Source organism: Tupaia chinensis, unplaced genomic scaffold (assembly GCF_000334495.1).
Source record: "Tupaia chinensis unplaced genomic scaffold, TupChi_1.0 Scaffold000217_1, whole genome shotgun sequence".
NCBI classification, from domain to species: Eukaryota; Metazoa; Chordata; class Mammalia; order Scandentia; family Tupaiidae; genus Tupaia; species Tupaia belangeri.
In genome coordinates, this window is record NW_006159692.1 from 4779081 (window position 1) to 4801432 (window position 22352).

Sequence of the window (22352 nt, forward strand, 5' to 3'; positions counted from 1 at the left end):
ATGGGTGAGAAATTTGAGATTTTGAGAAGTCAGGTGGCTTACTGTGGTTGAACAGCTAGTAAGCACTCTTATGGATTTTGTTTGTCCATCCATCCATTTATTCATCAGTTATATGATGGACATATGGTAGTCTCTGTTCTAGGGCTGGGATGTAGCAAGGAACAGAGAAACAAAAACTCTATGTCCTCAGAAAACTTACATTCTGGCGAGGGATGACAGATAACAAATATTATAAAAGTATGAAATAGAAACTGTATTTTATAATGGTAAGGATGACACAGTGATAAACTTACATTTTAGAAAATGAAAAATAAAGTAGGGAAGAGATAGCATTTGCGCATGTGTAAAGTAAATATTGCAGTCAGAAAGGGCTCATCAGGTACCTAACTGGGAGGCAGTTTTGGGATTTTAACCTATGAGTTGAGATTGAAAGATTAATATAGATAGAAAAGAGATGTCTGAGGTCAGAGCTTAATTCTAAATCAGCTGTTAACAAACTTAAATTCTAATTCTTAACCTGTAGTGTACTGGCTATATGCTGTGCATTGGGAGCCAGATTCCACGTGGCTGGCCATGGTTCAAATCCCAGCTCTGGCAGCTTGAAAAACACTCAGGAGCATGTGTGTGCTTGCCCAAAATCCAGACTGAAAGAGAAGTGGAGGAAAAAGGATTACAGTGTGACCATTCCCAATAGGAGGAAGGGGGTATGTGCTTGCATGTGTGCGTGCTCTCTCTCTCTCTCTGGCAAGCAGATGTGTCTTCTGGCAATTAATTTTTTTTTTTTTAAAGGCAGCTCAATATCTTAAAAAATTAAAAGAGCCTAAGTTCTAAAAATTTAGCACGTGCTCATTAAAAACCTGAGGTATAGAAGTCGCCCTCAAGAAGCTTATGATCTCTTTAGGAAAATGAATTTGTGATTTCTACATGAGTCATGTAGATTTGGGAAGATTATTTGGAATGGAAATGATTGATAAAGGCCTTTTGGAGGAAATGGATCTTGAACTGAATATCAAACAATTGGTATCAGATTGTGGGGGTGAAGTTTGGGAGACCCCTAAGTCTGCCCTCAGGTTTAGTTAATTGGCTAGGACTCACAGAACTTAGCAAGCTTTTGTATTTAGTTACCATTTGTTATAGCAAAAAAATATATGGAAAGATTAAAATTAACAAGGGAAAAGACAGACAGGGCAGAGTCTAGGAGAATTCCAGATTGCAGTTGTCCTTCCCAGTATAATTGAGTGGACAGTACTTTTCCTAGTGATGACATGACAACAATCATGGAGTTGAGAAGCTTGCCCAGCCTTGGTGTCCAGGGTTTTATTATTATTATTATTATTTAGAGGTTTTTTACAGTAGGGCATGTGCACTCACCAGAAAGAGAGAGAGAGACAGAAAGTGAGAAATCACTCCCCAGGGGGAATGGCCACACCACAATCCCTTCTCCATTCTTCTCTTGGGATCTTGGGCATGCACACACGCCCAGCATGAGTTTAAGCCACCGAGCCTGGGACTCAAACTGCGGTCAACTACATGGGGGTCCAACAACATAGCCATTATGCCAACTGCTGGTCCTAGTGTCCAGAGTTTTTATTGGGGTTCAGGTAGACATACTGACCACTTATATAGACTTGGCTGACTGCCCACCTTGCTGACCTTAGCCTCCAACTCCTCCAAAACTAAAACTGTATGGCCCACAGCCCCACCATAAATCACATTTATAGCATGAACTGTTTAGCAACCCAGGGTCCCAGGTAAACAAAGTCACTTAACCAGGCAGGGCATTCCAAAGGCTTTCCTCCCAGGCCAGCTCCTTCTCTGGGGAGGAGCATACCCTAAGTTACCATAGGTCAGCGTGTAGCATGTTTAGAGAGCATTATGACGACTGCAGTATGGCCTTGGACTTGAGAGTATGGACTCTGGGGCCAGACTACCAAGGTTCATAACACAAATGCCACTTGCCAGTTGCGGAACTTACGGCAGTTACATCTTTTGTAAAGGAGGGTAATAATAGTATCTACTTAATAGGCTTGTGGTGAAGATTAAAGAGTTAATAACTAAAGCACTTAGAACACAGATAGTACATCATAACTGCTGTAGGAATCACAAGTTTGTTTATTCATTACTTAATTCATTCAGTGATTTCTTTTTTTTTTTTTAACTTTGCTAGAGAGCGTTTGCACTCCCTGGAGAGGGACAGAGAGAGGGAAAGTGAGGAATCGCCCCCCTAAAGGATGGAAAGAGGTGAGAAAGCAGACACTGTGGGGCATGGTCACACTGCAATCTCTTCTCCTCTACCTCTCCCTTCTTTTGGAATTCCGAGCACACGTACACGTGTGCCTGGCATGTTTCTCAAGCACCCAGTTCAGGACTTGAACTGTGCTGTCGTTCATGTGAGATCCAGCTGCCTTAACTACCACGCCACTGGCTCGGTGATTCTTTTTCGAGGAGCAGTATGTTAGAGACTTGTATTAGGTCCACGTCTTCTGAGCCTCAGATCATTATTTACCTAATGATATCTCTAGAGGGCTCGCGGCTCTTTTATATTAACATGTTGAAAAGTAAGTATTTTTCACCCAGATTATTTCTCCTAAAGGCAGTTCTGTCAAACCAGTTTGGAGATTTAATTTTAAGATAACAGCTATTGGAGAGCAGGCTTAATAAAGAGTAAATTTTAGCAGACTGGCAAATTAATTTTAGCTTTCTTGTATCCATTCAGGTCCGTGTATGATGACCAGCCAAACGCACACAAGAAGTTTATGGAGAAGTTGGATGCATGTATCCGTAATCATGACAAGGAAATTGAAAAGATGTGTAATTTTCATCATCAGGGTTTTGTAGATGCGATTACAGAACTCCTTAAAGTAAGGACCGATGCAGAAAAACTGAAGGTAAGAAATATGTTAAAATCTGGTTTACCTTTCTTCTCCTTATGTTAATCATGTATTAGTTTATAGTACCGATGTACACAGTATTAATTGCGCTATTTTTAAGAAGTGAATTAGTATATGTATTTGGGAATGTTCTTTATGCTCAATTAACACAGTTGTCTTGCTAATGACAAGAGTAATCTCTTTTTTTCTTCTAAAGCAAGCAATGCATTGACTTAACAGAATTTCTTTCCCTTCAGGGAAATGGATTTGAACCATGCATACAATGAAAGTCTATATTTGCAGCTTCAGAATTTATAAAATGAAAACTAGTATAATATTGATAAAAAGCTATCCTCTAAAATCCTCTAAAGCAAATATAAAGATCATGTTCTCAGAATTATTTCACAATATTGAAACTTTTTTTAAGGTTTAACATTAATTTATAATTTTCTTAAAGAAAGTTGGGCTACATTTTTTGTCCTACAGCAAAACATTATTAAATAAGACAGAATATAAACTATTTCATGAAAAGAATTGTCCTATTTATCATTCTTTATTTTTAGAGCACTTAGCAGAAAGAATAACCCTGGTTCACCAAAGGTTATGATTAGAAAACTATTATATAAAGGATATTCAGATAACAAGAGACCAAACACAGCATCAATGAGGTCACTGAGCATCTTTGTTCAGAAATTAATGAGATTTTTAATAAACCAGAATGTGCTTCCTTACTATGATGACCTAATGAGTCACTTAATATGTGGGAAAATTTGAGGTTGAGCTTCGCCTGCACCTGCAGCATTAAAATGTTGCTGTGGATTGAGATCTCCCTGTTTGATGTTAATCAACCACCCAGTGTTTGCATTCAGCAAAGTATGAATGTTTAATTACCATAAAATGCAATCACCATTTCCTACAGACAATGAATGGCACATAGACCTCATTGAAGTTATCAAAAAGGGACCAGTGGTCAATTGGGTCAGTGATTTGAATTGTTTGACAGACTTAGAGAAGCAAGTAAAGTTCAAAAATCCTGAGTAAATTTGAGAAGTTTGCCACAGAATCTGTTAAAAAGAACTGTCATAAGTAATTGAAGTTAACAAAAGCCCTTTTCAATCAAAAGTTCAAGTTCAAGCTGTAGAGTTAATTTGAATTTGCATTTCTTTGTTCTAAGTTTCTCATGAAGCATGATCTGATTACAAGGGTGAGCAGTTACATCAGGGCAGTTTTATGCATATTTGTCTAACTAAGGTGAAATTATTTTTAAGGTGCAAGTTACTGATACCAACCGAAGGTTTCAAGATGCTGGAAAAGAGGTGAGAAAAATGATAACTTTGTGTGTGTACTCAAATGTGGGTGCTAAAACTATTTTGAAATATGAACATTTCTTCCCCTCTAAGGTGATAATTCAAACAGAAGATATTATTCGATGTAGAATTCAGCAGCGAAATATTACAATGGTGGTAGAAAAATTGCAATTATGCCTTCCAGGTGAGTTAAACTTGTCTCGAATGTGTCTGACTCAGTAAAATTATAAGTTACTAATAGCATGTAGTCATTTTTGTTTTATTATGAGAATTACAGATTATTTAGTGGTGGCCTCTCAACAAAGACCACGACTATTTTCGCTGTTCACTCTATTCTCTGAATTTCCGTGGTTTTCTCCTATCAGAAAGCCCTGTGGTGCTATCTGTCCCATCAGCCTCCTAGAACAACCTGCACCTACCCATTTTCTCTCTGTCTAGTTTATACTTTGTCTTTCCTCACTCCCCCCCCCCTTTTCTTTCAATTTACTTTCCCATGGGAGAGTGTCTTTTGATTACATTTTCTCACCTTTCCTATTAGTCAAATTTTTTATCCCTTGTTTTCCAGTATTTCCTGTTTGTCATTTAACAGGTTGATTTTGCTTTGCTCACATTCTCATTTTGCTGATAAGGTAAGAAAACATCAAAGGTGTTAGGTCTTCCTTTTTTTCCTTCTCTCCTGTATTTTGGAAGCTTATGGTCTCTGTTAAAGTTCAGATTTCAAATATTTTTTGCATCAAAATAGCTTTCTACTGTAATTCCATTTTCCACTAACTTTTTGAATTAGGTTTCAGGGCTGAGAAGCCTACTTCCTTCTAGTGATGTTTAATAATACCTTTTTGCCACCATGAAGTAGCCATGAAGACAGCCTTTAGGTTTGAATGCTTTGTTCCTGTCTGGTAATAAGCCTAAAATATTTGATACTGATGGAATAAAAAAGCTTATTCCTCTAGTGGGCTATTGAAATAGAGAAATACAGGGAAGTGGAGGTTTTTGTTGCTGCTGAGATCTTTGCTTTCAAAGCCAAATAATAACTCTGAACTCATGTAAATATTGTTCCTAATGACATCCAGAACTGTCCTTCCCTCCTTCCACCCTTCTAAATAAATACTCATCCACTGATAATTTTTTTTGTACCAGGCATTATGGTAGGTATTAGAACTATGAAGTCTCCTAAAGAAGAATAAGGAAGAGCAAGTCATCAATTGTAGTACAGTGGCCTAACTCCTCCTTGCATTGGAAGAGGTCGGAGAGGATCTGTGAAGTAACAGTGAAAGCATTGCATGTTTTCTCATGTATTAGTTTTTATTGTTTTTGAGGAAAGCCTTATTTTTATATGAACATAACATGAGGTAGATGTGAAATGTACATGAATTGTTGAGATAAAGCAGGAGGCTTCAAAGAAAGTTTATTTGTACCCCAACAGGCTCTATTTCAGGTCATGTTTCATTCATGCTAATGCTTTGGTTGAAAAAAGTGAAAAGTATAATATTATGATATAGAGACTACAGTGGAGACTGGCAAAGGGTACCATGAGGCCACAGAGTTAGGGTAGGTTCACTGTTGCCACCATTGTAGTTTTTTATGGTTTTCAGATGAGTAAATAGTATCTTTTAAAACTTGGAGACACTAGGGAGTAGTCATATAACTAGAACATCTTTTAAAAAAAAGTTGTCTATCTCTTTGGTCTAGGAGACTCTGAGTTGGTTTGATGCCAACCATAATTCGCTTACTTAGTTTATTCTGTGAAATTCTACCAAGGTTCAATGACGGTCTACATAGTTGCACTGAAATATTTTTGGTGACAGTGTGTCATCTTGCTGAAGCTTATGATTTTATTGAATAATTGCATTTCTGGGCCTTCAGTTGGAAGGATGACATAAAGATGCTTTATTATTTTTCTGTCTGTCTTTATTATGATTCATTCCTTGCTGTAAGCTCTTATTTTTCTTTTCTTACTTTCTTTTCATTTTATTGCCAGAGAGATAGGGACGGAAAAGCATCCTCCAATGGGATATGGTTATGTCACAATTCTTTTTCCTCCATTCTTCTTTCCTATCCAGTCGCTGGGCCTGGAATTTAAGCAGTGGTCAGCCGTGTGGGACCCAGCTTCCTTAACCACTGTGCTATAAGGCTGACCTGCTCTAAGTTTTTAGCTTATTTTCCTTTGTGGATTTGGTATAAATTTTTGCATGTAGTGAGGTAAACACAGTTATTTGGTATGTGGAATTGAAATATCAATGAATTTTACTGTTACCCAACTTTCTCAAATAACTAAAGTCCAAACTTGCATTTCTACGTCAGTAAAGAAATATTAGTAATTTCTGAATAAGATAATTGTTAGTAGGTTAATGTCTCAATTAAAGGTCAGCATATACAAGTGCTCCAAATTCCTTATAATAAAATATTAGTATATATTATATAACATTCTCTGTATATGGAAATTGAAGTACTTTCTTAACATTTTATTTGAAAATACCAGCCTAACTTGAGTTAGCAGGGAACCTGGTGGTTCAGGTAAACGGATCCCACATGGCCAACTGTGTAGTTTGAATCTCAGATCTGGCAGCTTAAGAAACTCACCAGGCACGTGTGCCTGCATACCCCAAATCCCAAAACAAGAGAAGGGATTGTGGTACGACCATGCCCCATAGAGAGTGCTTTCTTGCTTTTCCTTTCTCTATCTTTCTCTCTTTCTCTCCAGTGAGTGCATGTGCCCTCTGGCAAGTTAAAAGAAAAGAAAAGAGAAGAAAATACCAGCCTAACTCAAACTGTAGAAAAAAATTAATTTATAATATGTGTTTCTCTGTTTTAATTAGTTTAAGCTCTCAAAATCTTTTCATTTTGAAAATTAAAATGTTATATTTTTTAATACAGTGCTGGAAATGTACAGTAAGTTAAAAGAGCAGATGAGTGCAAAAAGGTGAGTTGACTTCTCCCCTGTTGTCTTATTTTTTTCTATTTCTAAAAGTACAGATAAACTTACTATTTATTATAGTGAATCAAGTGAATGTTGCTTTCTGTCTTATACCAATTGTGAGTTAATTTTTGTAAAAATTGAGTCAGTGTTTAGATTTATTATTATTTTTTTTTGGCATGTGGATGTTTAGTTGTTCTAGCAACATTTATTGTAAAGAATACACTTTGGAGCCAGCAGGAGGCGTGGTGGTTAAGTCGCTGGACTCCCACAGGGCTAGCTATGGTTTAGGTCCCAGATCTGGTGGCTTGCTTTCTTACTCTCTCTCTCTCTCTCTTGCTCTGTCTCTTTCTGGTGAGAAGAATACCAGAAATACCTATACCAAAGTTAAAAATAATAATAATAGTAAAAACTAAAATAAATAATATTAAAAAACAATAAATAAAGGAAAGATTACCCTTTATATTGAATTTTCTTTCTTCTTTTGTCAAAGATCAGTTGACTGTATTTGTGTGGGTATGCTTATGTAATTTCGACCCGTTTTGTCTTTTTTTTTTTTCATCTTTATCATACTGTGTTTATTACTGTAACTTTATATTAAGCCTTAAAGTTGGCAGGATTGTCCCTTGGACTTTTTGATATTGTGTGACTGTTCTTTCTTTGTCTTTTGCCTTTCCATATACACTGTAGTCAGATTATTCATACATTATTCAATGTATTGTGTTTTTAATTTCAAATTGCAATTTTTTTTTTTGGTAGAGGTTTTTTCCTATAGGGCGTGTGCGCTCACCAGAAAGACAGAGACAGAGAGACAGAAAGTGAGAAATCACCCCCCAGGGGGGATGGCCATGCCGCAGTCCATTCTCCTCCATTCTCCTCTCTGGATCTTGGGCACACACGCACATGCGCCTAGTGTGAGTTTAAGTCACTGGGCCCGGGACTTGAACTGTGGTTGACTACATGGGAGTCCAGCGACATAGCCATTACTCTAACTGCTGGTCCAAATTGCAATTGTTCATTACTGTTGGGTCATTAAGAAAATCACAATGTATTTTGTATAGAAGAGCATACGAAAATATGTCATGGGTTTCCTGATGACCTAATAGTTCATAGAAAAGCAATTTGACTTCCACTTTCTAGTCTGATACGGAAAGAACTTGGAAGTCATCACTCCTGCCTTCATAAAAAAATGAAGAAAAGCTAAACAAACTGAAAATCAACAACTTTATTAGTCCTTCAGAGAACCAAGGTCATAAGACCAGTAGTTGTTCTTTAAACTGGAGAGCCAAGCAAAAGCAGAAATCACAGTTTTCTGGGAGCAGAAGCCATTGCTGGAACCTGGTAGGAACACTTAAAGGGTGATGATGTGGGACCAGCAGGTGGCATGGTAGTTAAGGCGCCGGATACTCCCACATGGCTGACCACGCTTCAAATCTCGGACCTGGTGGCTTGGTGTCTCACTTTCTCTCTCTCTTTCACTTTCTCTGTGTGTGTGTGTGTGTGTGTGTGTGTGTGTGTATGTGTGTAAGTGTGTGTCTAGTCAAATTAAAATAAATGAATAAAAAAATAAATAATTATTAAAAAATAGATGATGTGTATTAGCATAACTCTTGGGGAACCAATCTGTGGAAGGCTCCCACATATTTGTGTTTGACCTTCAAAAGCTCCTCCAGATTCTTACAGTAGAGACTAGAGAGAAATCTCAGCAAAGTGAAGAAAAAAGGTAACCAGTTTAAAATAGCTAAAGTGCTTTATTCTTCTTATCAAAAGCATGCTGGCAGAATTTCTATATGAATTCCTTTATTATAATAATATGAGCTATTAAGACTTTTTATATCTTCTTGCTTTGTATCTTCTAGCTCTTGTATCTTGTCTTTCTCAAGGATATTAAGTTTTTAAATTTATTTGCATACAATTATTTATAACATTCTCTAATCATTCTTTTTATATTTTTGGAACCTGTAGTAAGAGCTCTCTTTTTCGTTTCTAGTATTAGTTATTTGTGTCTTCTCTCTTTTTTTGGTCCTTCCTGATTTGTCTAAAAAGAGGTTTATCATTTTTATTGGAATTTTTATAAAGATCTAACCTTTGATTTTATTTTCTGTTTTTTTTATTTTACCATTTTATTTTCTTTTTAAAAATTATTATTTCCATGCTTATACTTGAGATTTAATTTGTTCTTCCTTTTTGAATTTTTGTAAAGTGGGACTTGAGAATACTAATTTTACATCTTTTTCTGAACATTTAAAGATAAAAAATTTACTCTGAGCTTTGATTTGGTTGCTTTTCACAATTTTTGATACATTATATTTTTATTCTTTCAGTTTAAAATATTTTCTAGGTTTTTTTCTGACTGTTTTTTTTCTTTCTTTCTTTTTTTTTTTTTGAGAGAGAGATTTTTGCTATAGATCTGTGTTCGCCAGAAACAGAGAGACAAAAAGTGAAAAATCACCCGCCGGGTGTTGGCGATGCCTCAATCTCTTCTTCCTCCATTGTGCTCTCGGGATCTTGGGCATCACGTACATGTGCCCAGCATGAGTTTCAAGCTGCCAGGTGTGGGACTTGAATTGCGGTCAACTACATGGGAGTCCAGTGACGTAACCCTTATCACATCTGCTGGTCCCTCTGACTTTTTTTTAACTCTTACGTTATTGATAGATGTGTTTGTTTAATTTCCAAATATTTAGGGGACTTTCTAGATATGCTATACTCTCTTTTTTAAATAATTATTTAATTTTATTTATTGCTATTTTAAAATTTACTGTAGATCATACGCATGCATAGAGAGCCAGAGAGAAAGAGAGAGAGAGAAAGAGCGAGAGAGAGGGGAAACATGAGAAAGCAAACCGCCAGGTCCAGACCCTGAACCTCAGTCAGCCGTGCCAGAGTCCAGTACCCTAACCACCACCACCTGCTAGCCCTGATATGTCTTCATCATTGATTTCTAGCTTAATACTGTTGAGCCAGTGACCATACTCTGTAAGATTTCAATCCTTTGACATTTACTGGGACTCGTTTAGTAGCCCAGCACAAAATCTATTCATGTGCCTTGAAGAGACTGTATATTCTGCAATTGTGGCTTTAGTGTTCCAAAATATCAATAGGTCATGTTGGTTGTTAATATATTCGAATTTTCTATATGCTTAGTGATTTTTGTTTGCTATTTCTACCAATTATAAAGGAGTTTTTTTTTTTTTTTTTTTGAGAGATTTTTGCTATAGGGTGCGTGTGCTCGCCAGACAGAGACAGAGAGACAGAAAGCGAGAAATCACCCCCGAGGGGGGATGGCCACGCTGCAATCCCTTCTCCGTTCTCCTCTCGGGATCTTAGGCAGACATGCACACACACCCGGTGTGAGTTTAAGCCACCGGGTCTGGGACTTGAACTGCGTTTGACTTCATGGGAGTCTAGCGACATAGCCATTACGCTAACTGCTGGTCCCAGGAGTGTTATGTTTTTTAACTATGTGATTTTATCTCTTTTCTCTTTAATTCTTTCAGTTTTACTCTATATATTTCGAAGGGTTGTTAGTAGATGCATACACATTTGTGATTTTTTTTTGTTTGTTTTTTAACTAAGAAAAGAAAACTAGAGAAGGACTGAGACTTACTGTCTTTTCAGCCTACTTATATATTGCTTTTCTTATTCATGAATAGCACCTTCCCCCACCCCCCTTTTTTTTTGAGAGAGATTTTTGCTATGGGCTCATGTACTTGCTGGAAAGACAGAGGGACAGAAAGTGGGAAATCACCTCTCCCTACCCAGGGGAGATGACCACACTGTAATTCCTTCTCCATTCTCCTCTCAGGATTTTGGGCATGCATGCACACATGCCTAGTGTGAGTTTTAAGCTGCTGGTCCCACCTTTCCCCATCTTTAACATCGTCCAATTCAGTAGGAAGGTACAGAATACTATTTAGTTAATTTCTAAAATTCCTCTATCTACTCTCAATTGGATTTTGATGGTGAAGATTATTGCTGGAAGTTTTGGAAAGTCTGAGTCCCAATTCCAATTACTTATGATATCTTGGCTAAATTTTGTCTTCTTTCTGTTTTCCTTTTTTCAACTATAGAATGTTAATAGTAATATCTGCCATAGAAGTGTAACTTCATAGATGTTTCATAAAGTTTACATTTTATATATGGAAGTCTATGTCAATTTTTATGGGACATAGACTGTACTTTACTAATTGCTGCATAGCAGTGTGCCTATTTAGAAATAGGCATTTAGTAAATATTTGTTGCATTGAAAAATTACTCAACCAGCAAATTTTCACCTGTTTTTTGTGACAATAGTATTTCTAATTGTCTTTAAAAGTAGTGTAAATTTTCCAAAAAAAAGTTAAGTAAATTTACTTTAGTTAGAATTAATCTTTGTAAATAGATGTCAGAATGGAAAGTATGAAATTACATACCAAATGACTAAGTGTTATAATTCAGAAATTTGAATATATGCATTTAAGGTATTGTGATGACTGGGATACTGCTCTTAATGCCATAGGTTTAGACGAAGTGAAATGAAGACGTTTTTCATTAGTGTAACTAGATTTTTAGTTGTTCATATGACTTATAGTTTGTGCTTAGTAAATAAATAGAAATAAATGTTAAATATACTTATTTTATCCATGACTGTCTTTTTCAACAAGACTGTTAGACTAATTATTTGGACTTAGGTATAAAATTAATGTGACTGAACTTTTTATAGAGTTTCCTTTTTAACTCTCTACAGGTATTATTCTGCCCTTAAAACCATGGAACAATTAGAGAATGTGTATTTTCCCCGGGTTAGTCAGTACCGATTTTGTCAGCTAATGATAGAAAATCTTCCTAAACTCCGTGAGGATATTAAAGAAATCTCCATGTCTGATCTCAAAGACTTTTTAGAAAGCATTCGAAAACATTCTGACAAAATAGGAGAAACTGCAATGAAACAGGTAAGAGTATAAAGGAGAATTTTAATAAATTATATTGATAATTTGGGTTTACTTCAAGTTACATTACATGTTTTTTTTTGTTTAGTTTTACCTTTTATCCAATCTTTCCTGTTTTTAAAATTTTTTTAAATGTTTAATTATTTATTTATTTATTTATTTATGTAGAATGGATTTCATCAGGGATCATTGGTGAAATGTTCCATAAATGTCTGCCAGGCCCCTTAGCTTGTGGTATCATTTCTCTCCGTGTCTCTCTGTTTATGTTTTGTCTAGATGACCTGACCAGTGGTGACAGTGGGCTGTTGAAGCCCCCAACAATTAGTGTGTTGCAATTTCTTTAGATCTAGCAGTCTTCCTTTTATGTATTTGAGTGTCTTCCTGCTGGTTGCATATTTATTATTGATATATCTCCTTGGTGAATCAGTCTCTTTAATACTATATAGTTTCCTGGACCAGCAGATTGTGAAATGTTTATGTTGCTAGACTCTCATGTAGTTGACCGCGGTTCGAATCCTGGACCTGATGGCATAAAACTCACACTGGGTACGTGTGTGTGTGTACCCAATATCCTGAGAAGACAATGGAAGAGAAGAGATTGTGGCATGGCCATCCCCCTGGGATGTGATTTCTCGCTTTCTGTCTCTGTCTGTATCTTCTGGCGAGTGCACATGCTCTATAGTAAAAATCCCTCTAAGAAAACTCCAAAAACTATGTAGTGTCCTTCTTTGTCTCTTTTTACAGCTTTTGTCATGAAGTTAGTTTTGGACTCTCTCCACTTAGGTAGTCTATCAAATTATTGATGCTAGAATTTGAGGCTCATAACAATTTCTTTCTGGGAAGGAATAGATTCTCCTGGTCCACCATTATCTTTTGTTATAAAAGTAATTGGGACCAGCAGGTGGCGTGGTGGTTAAGGCGCTGGACACTCCCACATGGCCGACTGGGGTTCGAGTCCTGGACCTGGTGGCTTGCTTTCTCACTTCCTCTCTCTCTCACTCTCACCCTCTGTCTCTCTCTGGTCAAATTAAAAATCAATGAATGAATAAATAAATAATAAAATAAATAGTTATTTAAAAGAAAAAAAGGAATCAACCTCCTTACCTCTGCAGTTTAAACATAGACCTTTCATCCAGGAACCTTTTCTAATCATCTTTCTATAGGGATTTATTTTCTTTACATTTCTTCTTTAGGAACTATCTTCCACAGAATTGAGAGGTTAGAACATTTTCTTGGAGCTAGAGTCCTCAAGATTTGATAAGAAAAGTTATGTTTTTTTCTGTTAGTATTCATTCAGACTCCCTTTCAATTTCTGTGTTTGTTGAGTATTAGAAGATGGTATTTATTTATTTCCCCTTAAGACAGGGCCTTGGCCTTGCCATGTTGTGATCCTCTTGCTCTAGCTTACTCATCACTGGGATTACAAATGCATGCCACTGTGCCCAGTTTTTAGGTAGGACTGGGTGCTAAACCTGGGCTTCCCATGTGGTCCTAACCTGCAGAGCACAGCATATTAACAGTGTCTACTGCTGCTGGTTGACCTTTTTTTTGGTTAAATTTTAAATTCTAATATGAGAAATGAATCCACTATGAATTCTATGATGTTTAATTAGAAATGAATAAAATTCATGCTTTAAATTAACATTTTCACATGATACTTTCTCGCTCATACATTTTAATAGTGTCCTCTAGGGGAAAGGAAACTAAATGGTCAAATGTGTTTTTGAAAATTCATGTTAAATAAAATTAAGCAGATTTCTTATGCATTATAGATATCGTGAAAGTGAGATATATATAATATTTACGTATCTCATTTGAGCATAGAACTCTGTTTTCATATAATATCTATTGGTTCTCTGAAATATTAGTTTTGCACTGAACAGTTCGGGAAGTAATGTCTATAGTGTTTTATGCTCTGAGGACAGGAACTCACTGACAAAGTTAGGGATAGACGGAATGAGGGAATTCTGTTGGGTATTTTGTTTGCTTCAGTGAGTAGGGCGCTGGTGACAACAGAGAGGAGACAGTGATTTTCTCAAGTTCAGGTCTCTGCAGCACAGCCGGGATCAAGGGCAAGGCGAGGGGACAGCTAGATTTCTGGGACTTGTGTGGTCTGATTATCCGAAAGTAGAGAAGGTCTGATTAGCAATCATGTATGCCTTGGAGAGCGTTTACCTAACAGAGTCAGCTCAGAGATGTAAATGGAAATGGCAGATATTTGGGATAAAATTACGTATATATTGTATAAAACAAAAACATCTACGTATAGAATTCCAATGCAAGGTAACAACAGTATGTTAAGTTGGGAGGGGAACTGGTATGAGTTTTAAAACTCTGTTCCCTGTGGGGGTGTTTTCTCAGTTTGTCTCTCTCTCTCTTTCTCACTCTCTCTGTCTGATAAGCACATGTGCCCTGGCAGACTTTAACAAAAAGCAAAACTGACATTTATTGAGCTTTAAAAAAGAAAATACCCAGAGGATAGGAAAGCAGTCAGAAAGACACTTGCACATCCATGTTTATCACTGCATTATTCACGATTGCTAAGACATGGGATCAGCCTAAGTATCCACAAATTGATAATGGGGTTGGAAAACTGTGGCATGTGTGTACTGTGGAATGTTACTCTGCTGTAAGAAACAGTGAGGCTCTATCATTTGATTCTAAGTGGATGACTATAGAAGACTTAATGTTGGGGCCGGCAGAGGGTGTGGTGGTTGGGATACTGGACTCCCACATGACCGACTATGGTTTGAGTCCTGGACCTGGAGCTTCTTGCTTTCTCTCTGTCTGTCTCTCTCTGGTGAGCCCATATGCCCTGTAGCAAACTAAAAATTAATAATAAATAAATGATTCTTAAAAAAAAAAGACAACTTAATGTTGAGCAAAGTGAGCCAGACAGTGTGTATATTCCCACAGATATGTGCAGATATTCATGCACTCTGGCAGGAATGGAAAGATCTGAAGATATGCTAGTAGACAGTGTAAGTGTAGATACCAGAGGCTGAGGGAGGGGAGTGGGTGGTAGATTGAAGGTGGTGGAGGGCGGGTGTGAGGGACAAAGGAAAGAAACATATAAAAGGCAAAAAGGTGTAAAGTTCCCTGTTGAGAAAGATACATATCGTATAATCATGATGTGAACTTTATGTAAAATGTGAAAGTAATCTAAAAATTTTTAAAAGAGAAAGGACATAAAGGGAAATTTTTTAAAAAGTATTTTGAACTAAAGCATAATGTAAATATGGCATATCAAAAATTGTGTTTAAGAAACACAAAGGATGCTTCAAAGATTGTGTTTAAAGAAAAAAATAAAGCCTTAAATTTATAAATTAGGAAAGAAAGGGTGAAATCAGTGATCAGAGACATCATTTCAAGAAGTTAGGGGACCAGCTATTAGCGTAATGACTATGTCGCTGGACTCCCATGTAGTCAACCGTGGTTTGCAGCCTGGACCCAGTAGCTTAAAACTCACGCTGGGCACATGTGCGTGCGTGCCCAAGATCCCTAGAGGAGAACGGAGGAGAAGGGATTGCTGCGTGGCCATCCCCCCTGGGGGGTGATTTCTCACTTTCTGTCTCTCTGTCTCTGTCTGGCGAGCGCATGCACCCTATAGCAAAAACCTATCCAAAAAAAAAAAAAGAAGTTAGGGAAACAACAGAAAACTAAGTCCTAGGAAAGTAGAAGTAAGGGAATAATCAAGATAAGAACAGAAGTCGGTTTAATAGAAAACAAGGTATGACAGAGAAGATGAATGAAATCAAATGTCGATTCTTGGTCTTTTCAAATAAAGTTGATAAGCCCCTGCAAGACTGTTTAAAAAGAAAGAGAGCCAACTGGTGGCATGATGGTTAAGGTGGCTGGATCCCACATGGCCAACTGTGTGGTTCAAGTCCCAGACCCTGCAGTTTGAAAAACATGCTGGGTCCATGTATCCAAAATCCCGAAAACAGAGAATTACGGGAAGGGATTACAGTGTGAATATCCCCCAGGGGGGTACTTTTTCTATTCTTTTTTTTTTTTTTTGAGAAATATTTGCTATAGGGTGTGTGTGTATTTACCAGAAAGAAAGAGACAGAGAGACAGAAAGAGAGAAATCACCCCCCAGGGGGATAACCATACTGCAATCCCTTCTCCTCCGTTCTCCTCTAGGGATCTTGGGCACGCACGCACATGTGCCCAGCGTGAGTTTTAAGCCACTGGGTCCAGGTCTTGAACCATGGTCGACTGCATGGGAGTCCAGAGACATAGCCATTACGTCAACTGCGGGTCCCAAGGGGGATACTTTTTCATTCCTCCTGTCTTCCCCAGTCTCTCCCTGGTGAGTACACATGTCCTCAGCAAATTGAAAGGAAGTGAGAAGGCATAAATCATGAATATGAAAAAGGGCATCACTACAGATCCTATACCTACAGACATTATAAGGAGGAAATGCTAGGAGCAATTTTTTTGAACCAGTTTTGAAATAATCTGAATTTTTCTTTTTCCAAAATAGGCACAGCAGCAGAAAATCTTCAGTGTTACTCTGCAGAAGCAAAATAATGTGAAATTTGGGAAGAATATGTATATAAATCATGATAGAAATCCAGAAGAAAGGAATGAAACTGTATCAAAGCATGCACTTGAGGAAGAGGATGAGAACGAAGAGGAGGTGAAGAGTTTCTTTCTTGGCGATCGGGTTTCCTTCTTTATTAATAGATCTGGTTTTTGTAATGGATTGTAATGTGCATCTGCGTGACTCTTAAGGTTTCCATGTACAAATTGAATTTATAGCACTCAAATTATAATGAACTATTAGGGCAATGGAGTCCATATGAAATATTAAACTACATAATTGACAGATAAACAGGATATTTTGTAGATTAATTCCTATTTTATAGATAGTGGAACATAAATATTCTGTCGTAATTAGAGTATTTGGCACTGAAAGTGTAAGTCTAGTGATTTTTGCAGTGACCACTCATAGTCGAGTAATCACTGGCAGAATTTTTATTTCATAATATCTTGACTGAAGTTTTTTTACTATTATTTTTTAAGTCCTGTTGGGGTCAACAGGTAGTATGGTGGTTAAGGCAATGGAATCCCACATTTAAGTCTCAAATCTGGTAGCTAGGTTTCTTACTTTTCCTCTTTCTCTCTCTATGTCTGGTATACGCACATGCCCTGCGGTGGATTGAAAAAAAATAATAATAATACATAAAATTAAATACAGAATTCTTTTTTAAAAGTCTTGTTAAATCTAGAAACCTTGAATTTATCTTTAAATATTTACTTTCTTTCATATCTTCTACCTGAATTATTTCATTTGTTCTTTTGCTTTTTGTATTCTCCACAAAAACTTTTGAGCCTACACTTTATCTTTTCCCTTGAATTACTATTGAATTTTGTTAATATCAGAGAGCCTTATTAGTCTCAATTATTTATAAATTTTCCTTGTTAAGACTGGAAGTTGGTGTAAAGGTTATATTGCTGGACTCCCACATAGTCAACTGTGGTTCAAATCCTGGACCCAGTGGCTTAAAACTCACATTGAGCACATGTGCATGCATGCCTGTCCAAAATCCGGAGAGGAGACTGGAGGAGAAGGGATTACAGTGTGGCCATCCGCCCAGGGGGTCATTTCTCGCTTTCTCTTTCTCTCTCTGGTGATCTCATGCATCCTATAGCAAAAATCTCTCTTTAAGAATTAATTTTTTCCTGGTCAATAAGATTTAAATTTTTTTTTCTTAAGGATTTAATTGGGGCACAGTCAAAAATATTTTTTTTAAAAGATTTTTGCCATCGGACACGTGTGCTCAGCCAAGAGAGACAGACAGTTACTCCTGGGGGGATGGCCACTCTGTAATCCCTTCTCCTCTGTTCTCTTCCTGGAATTTAGGACATAGCCACATGTGCCTAGCATGATTTTCAAGCCATTGTGTCCCGGAATGGAACTATGGCCAGCCATATGGGTGTCCAGCACCTTAACCACACATCACCTGCTGGCCCCCCAGTAAAAACTTTTAATGGAACCCTATGACTGTGGCCCTTGATCACCCTTGTGGATGGGGGAACGACTAAGTATTCACCATGTACATTTTTACTGTATGTCTAGGATGAAACTATGTAACATATATGTGTGTTTATGCGTATGTATATGTATGATATATCGAGTTGTTGCAAAAATCTTGATGAAACATAGAAGGGACTAGCAGATGGTGTAATGGTTATGTTGCTGGACTCCCACATAGCTGACGACTGTTTGAGTCCTGGACTCGGGGGCTTGAAACTCATGCGGGGTGTGTGTGCGTGTGTGCGTGTGTGCGTGTGTGCGTGTGTGCCCAAAATCCCAAGAGGGGAATGGAGGAGAAGGGTTTGCGGCATGGCCATTCCCCCGGGGGGGGAGTTGTGACTTTCTGTCTCTCTTGATGAGCAGATGTACCTTATAGCAAAAATCTTTGAAAAAAAAAAAAAAAAAAAAAGAAAGACAAAAAAAGAGAAACAGAAAAAATATGTCACAACTTTTCTGACAACCCAATATATACAGGTTCAGTGGATTAATGCACTAAATACAGACAAAATAACTACCTTTGGTCATTAAATGTATTCCTAATGAGGAATTAGTGTTGCCTGATTAGTTCCTTTAAATGTATTATTTTTGAGAGGTTTTTGCTATAGGATGCATGCGCTTGCCAGAAAAACAGAGGGACAGAGAAACAGAAAGCGAGAAATCACCCCCCATGGGGATGGCCACGTTGCAATCCCTCCTGCTCCATTCTCCTCTCGGGATCTTGGGCACACACGCACATGCGCCTGGCATGAGTTTAAGCCACTGGGTCTGGGACTTGAACTGCAGTCGGCTACATGGGGGTTCAGTGACATAGCCATTAGCCAATTGCTGGTCCCAAATTAAATGTATTTTTGAAAACTATTTTAAAAAAATATTTATAGAATCTGTGTATTCTCTTCTCCCTTAAAGTTCAGGATGGTGAAAATAGATCATCTGATCTTCTTCAATTTTCTCTACTTTGTTTTATTTAATTATTTAATTGAATGTATTATTATTATCACTGTTTTTTAATTTACCAGAGAAAGACAGAAGGGAAGTGAGAAAGCAAACTGCCTGGTCTAGGACTTGAACTGCAGTCAGCCATGTGAAAGTCCAGCACCCCAACCACCATGTAACCCGTTGGCCCCTCTCCACTTTGTTTTGCATGTCTTTTTTTTTTTTTTTTCTTAAGAGAGATCTTTGCTATAGGGCACATGTACTCACCAGAGAGACAGAGAGAAACAGAGAAAATGAGAAATTACCCCTACAGAGACAGGGACAGGGATGACCACTCTGCCACCTCTTCTCCTTCGTTCTCTTGGGATTTTGGGCACACACGCAGATGCACCTAGTATGAGGTTTAAGCTGCTGGGTCTGGGACTCAAATAGCAGTTGATTACGTGGGAGTCCAGGAACATAACCATTATGCCATCTGCTGGTCCCTGTTTTGCATATCTTTACCTGCTGGCAACATGGTCACCACACCTTATCCCCAAATCCATACTCTAAGAGTAAATGGATTGTTTCCTTAGTCTCTTGAATTTATTTTACTATTCACACATTTTGTTATCATTTCCCTAGTAAATAATATTATAATAAAAATAACTTAAGTTCACTGTGGGGATTCACGAGAGTAGAAATGCATTATTTTAAAAAGGGTTTATATGTTTCTGGGGGTCAGTGAAGGATTGCTATCGACTGGGCATACTCCAAGGCCATCGTGGCCAAGGCAGATTTGGTGGATGATTTCGAGAAGAAGTTTAATGCCCTGAAGGTTCCTGGGCTGGAGGGTAAATACACTGTCTAGGCGGACACCGGAATAAAGGAAGACGTGAGAAGTGCTGAGTTTGTGTCACTCTCAAAGGCCAGGATTGAAGACGATCCGAAACAGCTGGAGAAGATGAAGAACATAATTCCATTTGATCAGATGACCATTGAAGACCTGATTGAAGTCTTTCCAGAAACTGCATTAGACAAGGAGTACCCCTGTTGGCCTCACCAGCCAGTTGAGAACGTATACAATTTTTGTGTCTGGAAGGAAGCTCTGGCCCTTGTCTTACAAACTCTGGACATTAAAAATAAAAGTAATGGCACATGAAAAAAAAGAAAGGGTTTATGTATCTCTCAAGTTTGTTAAACTTGATACTATATTTCATTACCTCTGAGGTGTTATATTTTTGTATTACAACATTTCAGAATTCAAGATTCATCTTAAAATCGATGGTGCTGTAGTTGCAAGTGGTTGTGTTCTTTTCTTTCTTAGTGATCTATAAAATCATAACGATAGTGTCTTTGATTTGGCGCAGTAATAAATCACATGACTTAGCTGCTTAAGAAAAGAAATTTTGTTATAGCTGACTCATAAATCCATGAACCCTTTTTACCTACAGCAGTAACGAAGTATCTAGTTATGCGTAATCATTTTCTGGTGATCTCCCGAGCATGTTAAATTTATATACTCTCTCCACTCTGTTATCTTACCATCTAAAATACCAACAGTAATATGCAAGAAATAATAAACTGAGTAAATGTCAAAATTAAAAAAGGCATTGTGTTTACGTCGTATGCTTTCTATGAGAGAATTTAGTGAGTGTTGTAATACAAAGCTGGTGAATCTTATCTTCAACTTTATAGTTTACTTATAATTAATTTTTTTTTTTCAGATCTTAACTGTTCAGGATCTTGTTGACTTTTCCCCTGTTTATCGATGTTTGCACATTTATTCTGTTTTGGTAAGTGTATTTTATATTTGTGCATACATATTTATGTGATTAAAAAGGCATGTATATATTTTGTGCCTTAAAGATTGTTCATAAGCTCAGATAAATCTTCATCTGATGAATATTTGTGAAATACCCACTGTGTGTAAGGTGCTTTAAAAAATTTAGTCTAATTTCAAGCGAAGTACTACTCCATGTATCTTTTAAGAAACTTAAAATTGCATATATACTTTTTTTTTTTTTTTTTTTTTAAGATTTTTGCCATAGGATGTGTGCATTTGCTGGGAAGAGTAGAAGTGAGAAGCCATGCCTCAGGAGGAATGGCCATGCTGGAATCCCTTCTCCTCCCTTCTCCTCTCAGGATCTTGGGCTTGGTGCGCACAGGCACCCAGCATGATTTTCAGGTTGCCTAGTCCAGAGCTCGAACCTTTACCACTGCGCCACCTGCTGGTCCCCAAATACTATACTTCTACTTTCCCCTTTTGCCTTTGTCCTTGCATCGTGTTATTTATAAATATGTTTACTCCACACTACAGTGTTCTTATTTTTCACTGACTAGTTATCCTTTTTTAAATAACTGCTTTATTATATAACTCACATGCCCTTTTAGGGACCAGCAGATAGTATAAAGGTTATGTTGCTGGACTCCCACATAGTCGACTGTGGTTCAAGTCCTGAACCTGGCAGTGTAAAACTCATGCCAGGTGCGTGTGCATGTGTGCCCAAGATCCCGAGAGGAGAATGGAGAAGGGACTGTGGCATGACCATCCCTCCTGGAGGGTGATTTCTTGCTTTCTGTCTCTCTGTCTCTCTGGTGAATGCACGTTCCCTATAGCAAAAATCCCTCTTAAAAACAAATTGCCCTTTTAAAGTATACAGTTCAGTGGTTTTAGTGTATATACAGGGATTTGCAGCCATTACCCCTACCTATAATAACTCCATAATGCTTCATCACCCCCAAAGTAAAAACCCTGTTTGATTAGTGAGCACTCTAATTTTCCCCTCCTCACAGCCCTCGGCAAGCACAAATGTACTTTCTGTCTTTTGGTAATTTCATAAAAATAGAATCGTATTTGGCTTTTCTGTGTCTTGCAGCTTTTACATAGGTGAAAGTTTGTGTTATTAATTGAGAGCTTCATTCTATTTTTCAAAATTTTGTCAAAAGGTGTGTGCACTCACCAGAGAGAAAGAGAAATAGGGAAAGTGAGAAAATACCCATCACGGACATGGCTACCCTGCAGGCCCCTCCCCTCCATTTCTCCATCCTTCTGGGATTTGGGGCCTACACGCACACGCGCTTGGTATATTTCTCAAGCTGCCAGATCTGGGACTTGAACTGTGCAGTCATCCTTGTGGAATCCAGCTGCTTTAACCAGAAGGCTATAAGCTGGCCCTCTTTTTTAAATATAGACATTTATAGTTATAAATTTCTTTCTAGCACTGCTTAAGCTGTGTTTTGGTATGTTGTTTTTTTTATCTCAAGTATTTTCTAATTACTGCCATTTTTTTCCATTTAACTTACTGGTTAAATTGTTTCCATTCATCTCAAGAATTTTCTAATTTTTTTTTAACTTATTGGTTATTTGGT

At 37.5% G+C, this 22352-nt stretch overlaps 1 protein-coding gene across 2 annotated transcripts in view; it reads left to right on the forward strand.

The window, feature by feature from the left end:
- Positions 1-22352, forward strand: part of EXOC6 (exocyst complex component 6) — a 195381-nt gene that overhangs the window by 51325 nt on the left and 121704 nt on the right. For both annotated transcript variants that reach the window (XM_006147639.3, XM_014587534.2), the window contains exons 2-8: positions 2717-2888; positions 4139-4186; positions 4271-4361; positions 7052-7097; positions 11821-12025; positions 16512-16667; positions 20708-20776. In XM_006147639.3, the coding sequence (XP_006147701.1) occupies positions 2717-2888; positions 4139-4186; positions 4271-4361; positions 7052-7097; positions 11821-12025; positions 16512-16667; positions 20708-20776 (787 nt within the window). The remainder of the gene's footprint in view (positions 1-2716; positions 2889-4138; positions 4187-4270; positions 4362-7051; positions 7098-11820; positions 12026-16511; positions 16668-20707; positions 20777-22352) is intronic.